This window comes from Ornithodoros turicata, chromosome 3, assembly GCF_037126465.1.
Source record: "Ornithodoros turicata isolate Travis chromosome 3, ASM3712646v1, whole genome shotgun sequence".
Lineage (NCBI taxonomy): Eukaryota > Metazoa > Arthropoda > Arachnida > Ixodida > Argasidae > Ornithodoros > Ornithodoros turicata.
The window spans coordinates 9,731,176-9,744,553 of NC_088203.1; the positions used below are offsets into that span (position 1 = coordinate 9,731,176).

General features: G+C 49.5%; 1 protein-coding gene across 1 annotated transcript; it reads right to left on the reverse strand.

Moving 5' to 3' along the window:
- Positions 1-2,002: 2,002 nt before the first annotated feature.
- LOC135389870 (uncharacterized) lies at positions 2,003-8,159 on the reverse strand. The gene is made up of 2 exons (XM_064619902.1): positions 8,011-8,159; positions 2,003-4,339 (listed from the first exon to the last, which is right to left on the reverse strand). Exons 1-2 carry the CDS (start codon positions 8,085-8,087, stop codon positions 2,116-2,118), a joined length of 2,301 nt encoding a protein of 766 aa, XP_064475972.1. The 5' UTR covers positions 8,088-8,159; the 3' UTR covers positions 2,003-2,115.
- Positions 8,160-13,378: the final 5,219 nt, after the last annotated feature.

A 13,378-nucleotide genomic window follows, 5' to 3' on the forward strand; every position in this document is an offset into this window, starting at 1 on the left:
GATATAAGGCAAATATCGGCAAAGTCGGCCAAGGACGCATGATTCCTCCTCCCTGCGATAGTCTTGACGCTACTACCCTCGTTCCCAATGACAAAACTAACACCCCTGTCCTCCACTCGTTCCTGCTGGCCTCTCTCCACCTGTCCACATCTGTACGCCGCTCATAGTCACAGTTGCTTCGCGGCGCTAACACGGATAAAAAAAATGAATAAAGCACCGTCCACCCGCATCGGCGCAACCAGATTCCCAGAGCCGTATATAGAGAGAGTTTGGCCATCTTTTGATCTTTTGCCGCTTCACGGGCGGAGCCTGTTTTGACGTCAGAGTCGGTGTTGCACCCCCAAAAAGCCTGAATCCAAGCGAAATCCGCTTATCAGCCAGCAGGTAGGCGCCATCTTGATGCAGTTCACCGGCTGGTCGGCATGTACTTTTGTCGCGCTCAATGTAATCTACCAGAGTCGCCGGCTTATGGCCCACAGGCGCCTGTGAAATGGGGGCTTTGTTACCAAACTGAAAGGATTCAAGGACGAAGGGGTCTCGAAGGACGCGGTACGCACGTGTCTTCCCCCTTGCATCGCTTCCCCTTGACCAACGCTTTGCATCAACATGGCGTCGGCGACCGGTTGACGACTGGACAACAATTGAGCGCGGCGAGGGAGGTCGTTCAGCCGTGACGTCGCATGACGCGGTTCAAGTTAGGCTCCTCCTAATGGCTAAACTCTCTCTATAAACGGCTCTGCAGATTCCCAGCGCACAGCGCCCCCCCCAACACCCAGATGCGCAATAAACGCGTTTCCCCTTTCCCTTTAACCCTTCTCTTCCCTTTCCCGTGGATGCACCGAGCTGCTACCCCCAGTGAACTGACCACACCTTTCCCAAATATCACTCCCTTTCCACGACGCCTGCCGCACCAGCCCTATGTTATGGTGGTACTGGGAAAGGAGCGGTGTGCTCTGGGAACCGGCTATTGTCATGGAAAACCACCCACTACGTAAAACAAGCCAGTATCTCTCAGTACAGCCTTCATTCTGTACAACGATCAACGCCAGAATGACAGGCGAAGTTACCTCACCTATTCTCGTCGTAGAAGTGGACTACAAGGACGCCTCCAGCCTCGTGGTGCCGGTATACAATACAACGGCATCCTCTAAGACCAAGAGATTCCTTCTAACCAAACTCTTCATTTACCCTGCCAACAACGCCGTCGTAGAAAACCTGAATCTGCATAACATGCGAATGACCGTCGTGGGAGACTTCGCGAGCAAGTTTCGCAAACATATACTATCAATGGTTCGATTATGTATTCGATAATTTATTACAAATTACCTCGATTTGCATCTAGCCAATCACCGTAAATTACCATAATGCGAACGGAAACAGCTACTAGCAGCTACAGCAAGTAAGCTACTCCAATCGTTGTCCGTCGTCGAATCCCCGCGATGAGCTCAAAACGGCAATCTGCACAGCGATTTCTGCTGTAATTTCTTCCCTCCCGTAGGGTGGTTTTGTCAAGGCTATACGGTACGACACACCCCTGGTGCTCAGTTTCGAAGGGGGCTTTGGACGAGACTACTCGTTCCTGTGGCACGGACCCAGACCAAGCCCGTATCAGACACCACAGACTTCTACCCCTGCCTTATTCGGCTGTCAACCGGTCAAATCCCTGTCCGCGGCTGCATAGGGAGGTTTTTCATTAGATTAGGCTCAATCCATACGGCATAATCATATACTGCAGCGTGAACCAGCCCCACCTGGGACGCCCAAACGTCTGTGCTTGCGGTACGATACAGTGCCATACTGGGGGTAATACGATGTCATCGAGACTCGTGCACCTGTTTGTAATACTCTCCGCAGATGTCGAGAATAACGGGACGTATTGTGGGACGTGTGTGGAGATATACGTGTGTGGCGTGTATAACGGGACGGAGAACTTTCGTTCCTGCCCGCCGGAGGAACCCTGCACTTTGCGGTGATACTTTGTAGGTCTATGTTGCTTCAGAAATACCCATTTATGCTCATTTATTATCTCCAGATACCTTTCGTACTTGAGCTTCAGAACAGGCGCATCATTTTAGCGCTTTACCGTACGGAAAACATATTTAATGCTTGAAACAATCATATCCCAACGCATCTTGACCATGGGTTCATGGGACTGTATGGAGGACAGGAAAATGCGGCTGCGAACTCAGGAATATCTTTGAGAGGCTCGTTGCAACGCAAATGGGGTGACAAGTCTCCTTCCAATTCGAAATCGGTCGGACCTCCGGAGTTGCACCACCTATAGCAAGTGCTCAGGAAGAATAGTTTATCTCCGTCGACGTCCTTATCGGCTATCGAACCCGTCAAATACTTCTTGTACGCTCTGTACGCTGCGCCTATCCCGAGGAGGTCCGCCGCGTACAGCTTCTCGTAGAGCGCGTCGTAGTACGGCCACACGACGTCGCCACCCAGAACAGTCAGGTTCTTGGCTGATTCAGAGACATTGTATGGCTTCCACGTGGCGTGGTTCGGGCAGTGCGCTCTGGACGTGTAACGAAGGTCATTCAAAACTGTTTGTGTGAAAAAAGGGGATTGGCCGAACTCGGCGTCTCCCAGGAGTAGAGCTGACGCGATGGATGCTCCCAGCGAATCATAGTTTACTTCTGGAGCGGCCTGGTTGCTGAAGAATGGAGAGAGAGTAGCAAAAAGCGGGACATCCAGGGAACACGCTCGTCGCGTGCGAAACGTCACGGCCGCAGATGTAAGATCGGCGTCGTGAGGGTTCTGCGCCCCAGCCGAGACAATAAGGGAAGCCATAACGATTCCGGAGACAAGCATGTACGCATCCATGAAAGTGGGGAGCCCTAAATCGTTGAAGGCATAGTAGTAACTTTCTGCTGCTGTTCGGTTGACGTTGAGGATCTTAAAATCTCGCGTCTGGTACCACGAGATGTTATGGAATGCGTCGATATGTTGGAGTGTGTCTGACGCAGCTCTTACGGCGTCTGTGACACCGAACGCGAAACCGGCGAAGGGGTCAGAGTCGATCTTCTCAAGGACAGGCCAGACAAACGCATAAGGCATCAGGGACATCGTAATGTTGTAACAGGTCCAGCGGGTGCCTTTTAATTCGGCGCTATGTAAGTTACTCGTATAGATCAGTAGAAGTTTCGCGTACTTCAACACGAATTCTTTTGCCTCCGTCTCGTTCAGCTCACTGAAACGATGGAAGAGCTCAGCGGATCCTTTAGGTATGACGAGTGGCGTTCTCATAAATGTTTTTGGTACGTATTTCCTGAATGATCCGACCCATGCTGGCGACGGGGTGTTGAAGTCCGGAGAACCAAACCAAAGTTTTTCTGGCGTTGTTTTATATGCGTCGCCGAAAGACACCGTCAAGAAAGGATGCATGACAAAGTTGACAATGAAATTAGACTGAAAGTCCGCGCTACTAGCGATCTGTTCCAATGAAAGTGGTAGGTGTGCTTGTTCCTCGAATCCACGGACAGGTTGCGGTGAGTTTATCGGTTTAGAAATTGTGTAACTCACAAGATCTATAATGTCGGGCGAAGCAACCATTTCGTATTCCGCTCCATCTGACGTACTGGACCATCTTTTGAACGACTTTCGCAGTTGGAAGAGCACGTGAACGCCGTGCAGCGACATCCGTATGGCTACATCGATGGGGTCGAAGGATCCGTTTGCAGACGTCAATCCGTAAACATCAAGATAACTCACAGTTGCTCGCAGTTCCTTCTGCCAATTATTCTCTCTTTGCTCGCATTGCTGAAATAGAAACGCAGCTTTCTCATATGCATTCGGGGAGCGCAGATTCGGGGGTGGCCTTGTGGCTTTTCTGGCTTCCTCCATGATGTATTGGGCTACGTTGTCCTTGCGGTGCAGGGTCACTGAGCTCACTTTTTGAGAGGAGTTAAAAAAACCGGAACAAGCGTAGGTGAAAAAGTCTTCGCAGGGAGACACATTGGGATTGATAGCATTCATGTAGATCTGCCGGATGCACTCAGAGGACTGGCAGAGGAAGTCGTACTTCGGAACTAGGAAAGGTGCCGTGGTAGTTCCCACAGTTGTGTTGGTGGTTGTGGTCGTCGCACTTGTAGCTGATGTTGAGCTGCTAGTCGTGGTTGTAGCTGTTGGGCACGTGCCCGGTGCCTGGGTTGTTTCCGTAGGGCACTGTTTTCTTTGAAAGAGCAGGCTTGATATTAGAAAGTTGGCCAGTACTGCTGCGCAGAGGCACCCGAACAGGACGAGCATGACAATGACGGTGTGCATCATGGCGTCTGCTTTCTTCTTATCTCTGTCTCTGCCGCGCGCCTCTGGTTCCATTGGTGGGGGGCCTCGTCTGCAAATAGTCAATTCAAGAGTCATTATAAAACACGCGATGGAAATGACTTTGTTAACGTAAGTAGCGGCCTCAGTGGGTCATATGATCCCGTGGCTGTGATGATTAGGTGATTCTCCTATAGTGATTCCAAGAAAATCCCCAAGACTGATGAGCGGAAACCCTCCAAGATGGCAGCAGTTTGGTTGCTGTTATGAGTAGAGGTGAGTGCGGGTATGGAAATTCGTATCCGCAACCGCACTCGCAGCGTAGCAATGTCATTGGTGCAATCAGCTCCTGCGCCCACACATTCCGACGGGTACCCGCATACTCAAAAATGTATTTAAGATAATATAATAAATACTAACGTTAGAATGTAATTACGATAGGGTATAAACACACTTGAAATACAATTAGGCTACTTTTTATCCTTGAACGCAAAAAGTCACTGGTGAATGCGGCAAGTCGCCGCAATGTCACATGAATCACCTAAAGCCCGCGCACTACGCAAGCCGCCGCTGTGTGATAGGAGTGATCCACACAAGTGAAACAAATCTAGTGATCTAAACACAAAAAGGACGAGACACAGAAAGTTTAAGAGGGAGATACAAAATATGTAATTACAGTATTGAGTGGAAAATACAATAAAATGTATTTTAAATAGAGTACAAATACACAAAACAAAAGTTGAGTAGAGTACCAAAATACCGCAAATTGTACTTGAAATACAAATATGTACAAGTCTGCCACAGGTGCACCCGCACCGCAGCCCAGTGCCTACGAATGTTTCGGTTATGCTGCATGATCGTCACAACACGAAATGATATGTTGATGCTGGGCACACGTTAGCGAGCCATTTGATCTAGTTTTCAGCTTACTAACGCGAAGCGTACCAGTCGTCGTGTCGAAGATAGCCAAAATTGGCCTTATGTGGCCACAGAATGACAATGACAACAACTTTATTTTGAAATTATGGATGTGGAGTTTCATCGTCGCAGGCGATACCCTACACACTACCCCCACTACAAACCTCCCCCGAACCGCGCTCTCCGGGTCTCACAATCAGCTGAACTGTCGCCCTGCACCCCCCCCCCCCCCCTCTTTCAAAGCGTAAGCATTGAACGTGATGCCAGTAAATGGCAAAGCTGTCGTCATCTCGCACACCACGGAAGGACTGGATATGGAAAGGCACATTTTGGATATTTGGGTTCGCAGTAAATCGGGCTGTACGCCAAAAGCCGACCGGCTGGTTTTGTGCCTGCGGGTATTACGGGAATACCAGCGTAATCCGCGGAGGTAGTGCACCTTACCCGCAGCCCACGAAAAACAAACCAGCGCGGATACTGGTGGATAGTATCCGCGGGTATACCTGCATCGCACTCATCTTTAGTGATGAGCTGCCTTCTTCCACGGCCTGCTACTATACATGCAAAACAGAGTCCTTTCGCATAAAGGCTTATGCTCAATGCCTTGCCAAGGCTGTTGAAGTTCAGTATTTACGTGGAATGTTATGTCGACTGAAAACACCAGCAGGCTAATCGTCATGATCGGATGGGGAGGGTTTACTTGACAATCGGCTGGGACTCGCACTGGATAGGTTACATGACCGGTTTCAGTCGACAGATGTCGTCTGAACCACCTCATCGTAGCGATGTTGTTTCCGCTGTGTCGACATACGCCGGTTCACATGGAGAGCAGCAGTCGACATGTCTCGTCCAGTCGAAACCGCAAACGGACTCTGGCACAGTGCTACCGAAGCAGCTAGCAGGACACACGCTAGAGAAGCCTCAAAAACTCGGCAGATGTCGCTTCTAATTTCGCTAAAAGTGTCTCCACACATGAAATTGCCGCGAACCTGTTTTTAATAGCAAGCTTTTCTCGCGCAACCTGTCAATGTCATTTTGCTGACGTAATTTCAAAAGTTTCTGCTGGGTTTCCGACATCACGTGCGGCTTCTCTGTTGTGCTCGTTTCTTGCTATACAACTAGCGGTGCCAACGATCTTTTGTGTTCGGACATTCGGACGTCATCATCCGTCGGTCGGTCGTCAATATTCGGCACTTCGCATTGTGTTACCGATCGCTGTTGTCTTGCGACATAAAGCCCCGAATTACTATTAGCATTGTGCTTTTAGCGTCGATGTAGTGTTGTGTACTTTGAGACATTCAAGAAGCACACTGCACTGAAAGCACTGAAAAGTACCTCGGCAACGTTTCAGTGCTCTTACGGGAACATGGAACTGAATAAATTACGGATACTTGTCGGAAACTTATTCTAGTGCCGTCGAAACGACTTTTTTTATATACATCAGTACTCTCCTCCAAGAGTACGGAGGTAGCAGTGACAGAATCAGACGCGCACTTGAACAACACACCGATATTGTTTAACCTATGTTACATTTGGGAGAGGTAAACAAGGGGGAATCCTCCTCCATGTAAAGACCCCCCCCGAAATATTTTCTGGCTACCATCCTGCATTGAGAGATGACAAACTAAGTGATTTTTCGATGCGGCTACCGTAGCTTTCGTAAGGGAAAACCTGAGGGACAATGACATAGAGTGTCTTCGGGATAACACGGAATGGACGCGGTCAGATGTCAAAACACCACCACCATGGCGGCCAAACGCGTTCGTTATGACGCCACGAGTAGGCGGCAACCGCATGGAGCAACTTTTGCAAACTGAATCGGGCCAACGGAGCGCCAACTCAGCGTGAACGGAACGGTATCGAAGCTATCCAACCGCATGGAGCAGAATGTCCATGTTGAGGTTGTCATGGTGAAGCGTCGGCCTAACGTCTACCACCGCTTGTTGCACGCGATGTGGCGATGCTACTTGGAGTAAACTGCTGTACGCATGATACTTTAATGATACTTTACATGATACTTTAGCGGTTCTCGAAAAAGTACAGTGCTAAAATAACATCTAGAAATCAGGTGTTTACAAGAAATTTTGAGATACGAAGGGAATGTTGGCTTATGGGTGTTTCTAGCAATGCTCACTAAAGAAATATCAGACTGGAGAAAAAAACCACATGACACTACGTGACGCCGCGTGGTGGTGTTGCAGCATTTCTTCTGGCACGCTATTGTGCCTTCTTGTCTCCAACGGCGTATGTAGTTGGCGGATTCGATCTCTCTTCGTTCTTAAGTGGCATTGGCAGTAGGACATTGCCAGAGGACAGCCAGAGGACAGCACTGAGAATATCTTCCAACGTTCGTGTAGGTTCCTAGTAGGAACTTTAGGGAGACTATCGTCGTTGATCAGTGTCATGTGACGCTGTTCTCATAGCTTATAAGAGTTGCATTTCTTTCGTGACTTAATTAAGCATGAAGTCAGAAGAGACACGAATACCCCACGAAATATTCTTGTCGGATAGACCGAAATGTGCAATTACGAGTGATGTGCGAAAATAACGTACCCCGCTCGTTACGTGAACATTTGACAGCGACACGGTGGCACCGCATAGAACATGCATGGGGGAGGGGGTTCCTAAACTAAGGGGGGTCCCTAACCTAAACCTCACCTGACCCAACTTCGCTCGATCTAAACCGGCTAAAACCGCCTCCATCTCGGCACCCTCTGGGTGGAGTCTCATTGCTGTAATACAGCCCCACTATATGACTGCGCACACCTGCTTCTCCCGTTGCCCAATTCCATGCTTCAAGGAAACAAGAACAGGATAATCACTTACTCGCTTTGCTCCACCTGTCCGTACTGCGGTGGAATGTCGTCTCCTGTCCAAAATGGTTCCAGAGCTGGACGCTCCATGTTCCGCACAGTGGCTTAGGAGGCACCGTTCTACCGGGAAGGCAAGCGATAATGCTTTGTTGCCAGATCTGCACGGGCGTTCTGAACGTTTCTCCTTCTTCCTTTTTTGCACGTGGCCGTGGTAGCGATGGAACTGCTTGTCACGTCAGCGCCACGACTATCGTAGTGGCGTGATCGAGTTTCCTGGGTCGACTTCGCAGGGAACAAAAGCACGTGATTGCCGAGTGATATGTCAGGATGGTGCATCCTGCGACAAGCTTCCAGGCGTCGTCGTACGTCGTTACGTAAATTTGCGCAACAGCACTGTTGGTAGCGATCACGTCGTATGTTTCATCGATTGTGTTACTTCCACACAGCAACGGATCGCACTGGCACGTGCTGGTGTTGCTGCCGTGGGCCTGTTTTTGTATAAGAGTCATAGTTGCACAGGAAAAAAAAAAAAAAAGAAGCCAGGATCCGAGCCGAATCCGCTTCTCGGCCGGATCAGTCTGCCGGATGATCGCTGCTGTACGGCCGAGAGCAGCCCGTGATACGAGGGTGTATCGCGATTGTCAGCAAACTGGGAAAACTGCAAACCTGAAAAACCGGGAATTGTCAGAGCATTCTGACGCGACTGGAAAAGTCAGGTGATTGTGCGGGGGGAGGGGACAGCTGAAGTAAGGGAAGATGGCAGACCTTTTCCCCAATGCCCTATGCGCATGCGTATGACCTTGAGGCGCCGGAGAGGATTTTCTCCGACTTCACTAGATGGCGCAATATAGGGACGACAGAAGTGGAGACCACTGGGGAGACCCCACGAATGGCGCGACCTTGTTGGACCTACTCCAAACCGGTTTTGGCCCTTTGTGCTATCCACGTGGGTTTGTTTTGACGCGCGCCGAGCATGGTTCGTTGGAGAGCCGCTAGGATACGACGCGCATGTGAAAAAGGTCCATTGCCACGCCGATACGCAGCGAACCGCGAATCCGATTAGTGTGGCCGTGCGGCCACGCAGTGCGTAACAAACCAATACGACAAACTCTGAGGCAGAAAACTCGGCCAGCCTAACTAATCAATGATATTAAAAGGGGAAACAAGGGCCATATACATGAACTACAGGATTTTTTTCTTTTCTTTTAAAAGAGTAAGGAGAAACATGTATGTGCAGGGGCCCTTGCCCCCCCCCCCCCCCCGGAACATGAACTGGGGGGGGGGGGGCGCCGCCTCCCCCGGGAAGTCCCGCTAAGAGACTGACACCAACCTTTGGGGCCCGATGCGCCCGGGTCAAAAGAGCACCAACCCCCAAAATACATCTTGCAATGTTCGTTCTTCTTTCGCGCTCCCATGCACCAGCGCCACCACAGTATTGTTGCGACGACTACTTCGCCACCCAGGAACTCGACACCATGCATCTTTTCGTGATTTAGATTTAAAAGTGCATTTTTAGCTTTGGATTTATCGATGTCTTATTTTTAAACGCTTTCGTTTAAACGCTTTTCGGGTTTGGAGGATATTTCCTCCAAATAGCCATTTCCACCGACGTCCCAAATCAGCCAAACGCTCATTTCCACCGAAAAAATGTTCGGAGGTTCTGGGCTTTCGGTTGATCTGGGCTTGCGGGTGGCAGTGACTCACATCCCCCAAATGCTCTTTTCATCCGAGCGCCCAGAACCACCGAAAGCGGTATACTACTTGAAAGAACACGCTTCCCCCGTGTTTCAGGGAGAGAAGGGTTAGAAGGAAGGGTTCCAAAGTGTGCGGAAATCCAATGTACACCTCGAAACAGGGTTAACTCGAACGGCAGAGCGGGAAGAGGGCCACCCTAGTGGCGCTTACGAGAAATAAAGGGAAAGAGTGTTTCGACTGTCCCATTTGTGCTGCGGGCTTGTCCGCCTTGCCATGAGCTGTTGACTCGGCATTGTCCTCAGCTGTGGCATCGTAATGTTTGTTTGTGTTTGCGGCGGTTATGTAAAGGTGTATGCCGATATCGCACGGATGCGATGCCTTTATCTCGTTGATACAAGCGACGGAGGTCGCGTTCGCTCGGTGGGGCATTTTCAGAATCGTGATAAAACAAATCAGGATGCGCGGAGTCTAGCGGCAATTTTATTGGATTTACTCTTCACCTTTGCATGTATCAATGAGATAACAGCATCGCGTCCGTGTGATATCGGCCAGCATATACCTTTACATAATCGCCGCAAACCCAATAATCGCCGCAAACGTCGCGATAAAAAAAAAAAAAAAAGGCTGAGGGTAATGCCGAGTCAACAGCTCATGGCAAGGCGGACACCCTCGCAGCACAAGTGAGGCAACTGACCAGAGAGGGTCACGTGACCCTCGCCGTCACGTGCAGTCCCTGGCTGCTGCTCATCCGGTGCGCGAAATGTCCTTTCTGTAGCGTAATGTACGGGGTCAGCTGACTTTTACAGCTTCTTTTGTTCCCGTGCTTAATAATTCTCCCTCCAGATGTAACATATCTGATGGATATTAAAATGAGAGCTGACGTACAAAATCCATATTAAAGAAGCCTGAGTTTGGGTGGGTAGAAATGACATCATACTCGGTGTGTACAAGTCATGTCATTTCTACCCGTCGAAGCTCAGTTGTGAAGCTTGCCAAGGAAATGTATAAATGAGGTCGCGTTGAAGAAGTGATCCGAACAGAGGGTAGGCCCCATTTCCTCCAAATGCCCATTTCCACCGACGTCCCCCGTACGGACCCTTTCTTCCCTCCAGGCTGTTGACCCACAATTCGCATTAACCTTTAACACGCCATACCTAACCCTTTAACTACCCTGTCGATGATGAGGACGGTGCCCAGAAGGAGGACAGTCTCTGTTCGAAATATCGGCGTCTCCTGTCCTGAGGCAACTCCCTTCCTAAATTTTAGTATAATAATTTAGTAAACTATAAATTTAGTATAACTAAAATGTAGTGTATTTAGTAATCTTTGGCTCTCGAGCGCTTCTCAACGTCTCCTATTCGCTGGAAAACTACGCAAAAATATACACACCGGACGTCGCTGAACTAAGGAGTAGTTTGCCTATCGCTCGCTAGCTGGCTCTGCGAAAAACTCGGTACCCTCACTAGCGATGCCGCTGTGATGCCTCTTGGGGTGGATTCTCGTTTCGGTTACTTATAGTAAATACAGTCATATTGGGATGAAAATGCGATTTACTTGGAATACGTACGTTGTTTTCGTCATGAATCACAAGGAAATATCAACGCCAAACACCCTCTTACACGTGCAGTGCCTTGATATGTGATGCAATGTGCGGATTCTGCTCGAGAACATCCGCACGACACAGTTCTCGGCGCCCAAACAGAAAACTGCAGCGTGATACAATTCTGCCAACACATGTTAAGTGCACACTAAGCGCGACAAGTCCGAGCAGGCAATCTTGTCACCAGATTGCTCAAATCACTCAAAACAAATAAGAAATCATAAAAAAAACAGCAATAGATTAGACTGTAAGGAATATATGGTCACTCATTTTGTGACTTAGGATCTATAATTTCGTTGCTGCCTATATAACTAGCGTAAATATCGTGCGTGTTCTATGTTATTCTGGAATGTCTTATGTTACGTAGTTATTCTGAAAGTACACGTCTAACTTTTGTTTGTTCAGGTTCATCATCGTTGTATCGTTGCCAGAATGCTCGCATCACGATGGCCGCATTGATTTTTCACCAGCTCCGGTGGCGCAGCGGTAACGCGTGCGCTTGGAGACTGGGAGGTCCGCGGTTCGAATCCGCGGGCCGGCTGTGCCGTCTGGGGTTTTTCCTGGGTTTCCCTCAGATGTGTAATAGGCGTATGCCGGCACAGTTCCCCGGAAGTCGGCCCATGGACGCAGCTATCCTCCCCCCGAGCGGATTCCGCTCGGTCTTCCACTTCACCCTCTCCTCCTCTCCACCACCCTTCCCGAGAAACATGCCGCCTAATCAGGCAGACAGACCTCTCGGGTTCCTCCCAACGACACTCCTCCTCCTGCATTGATTTTTCAGCTAGCAATGCAATTAACACTTCTGAAGTCATGTGTCAGTTTTCTCTCGTATAATTGAGAAATATTTTTTCACGTGTTCACCAAGTGACCGGCACCACGTCTGCAAAGTTTGATGTCCCTCATGTGCTATCAGCAGACATTTAGCGCCACCTAACGTAAAAATGCCGCCCAATTAGACGAGAATATCTTTTGAGCGTTGCCCTCCTGACAGTGCCAACAAGAAAAAGAAACAAAAACAAAAAGAAAAGCAAAAATGAGGTGGTCAAGCCAAGGGATTGGCTCGCTCATGTGGGATAACCCTGCAACCACTGCGAAGTACCGTGTTCGTATCTGTCCGGGCGTTGGCTGTACACTGAGTGTTTTTTCTAGGTTTTCCTCGGACCGGAGGAGGAGCAGGAGGAGGAGGAGGACGATGGAGGGGGGGGGGGGGAATACGAGGACGAATGTTGGCGCAGTTCCCTGCCAAGTCGGCTCACCAAGCATTTCATCATCACACCATAACTTGAACATCTGTTCTCTGAACGCACATGTCACTGTCTGCTAACTGTGAAGTGCCTAGCGCTTTCGTGAACCGCAGTCTGCGGTTCACTAGGCTTCTTTCTCGCACTCACTTTGTTTTCGCACAAAAACTAAATGCATGTGTGTAATGATTGGTGAAATATATACCACGGGTGTGGCGTTATACGGCAGAAGGGGACAGGAACTGACTTTCCTGTCGTCGAGCGGACAGCGGAAGAACGCAACTACTGATCTTTCCCGACTTGTTTTTCACAGCATAGAAGCGAAGCAGTCGTGTAACCCACGTGTGTGACCAGCGCCTTTCAGAGTTTCGCTTTACCGAAAACATCGAGTGGAGGACGAAAAAAATAAATAAAAAAATAAGACGCACCCCAAAACGGTGTCGGCATAGCGGCGTTGCCGGCGATGCTAAGAGCGCGGATATACAGGGCATTTATGAGCGAACCATCGGAGCTTTCTTGAGGCTGATTATGTCGCAGCGTAAGCCCCGCACTCATTGGCTGCCGCATGGGGGTCACGTACTCAGGCGCGGCGTAGTGATTACGAGGATGGCATTGCACGCGGAGAGAGCGACCCAGAATCGATCACGAGCGCCGGCTGTGCCGTTTGGGTGGTTGGCCTATGGGCTTTTCTATAATAGGATGTGGGCTTTAAGACATATATCGGCAAAGTCGGCCAAGGACGCATGATTCCTCCTCTATGCGATAGTCTTGACGCTATACTACCCTCGTTCCCAATGACAAAACTACTAACACCCCTGCCCTCCACTCGTTCCTGCTGTCCTCTC

Coding starts and splice junctions, on each gene's coding strand:
- LOC135389870 (XM_064619902.1), bottom strand. CDS start 8,087: ATGGAGCGTCCAGCTCTGGAACCATTTTGGACAGGAGACGACATTCCA. Junction 4,340..8,010: donor GGACAGGTGGAGCAAAGCGA/GTAAGTGATTAT, acceptor GACTATTTGCAG/ACGAGGCCCCCCACCAATGG.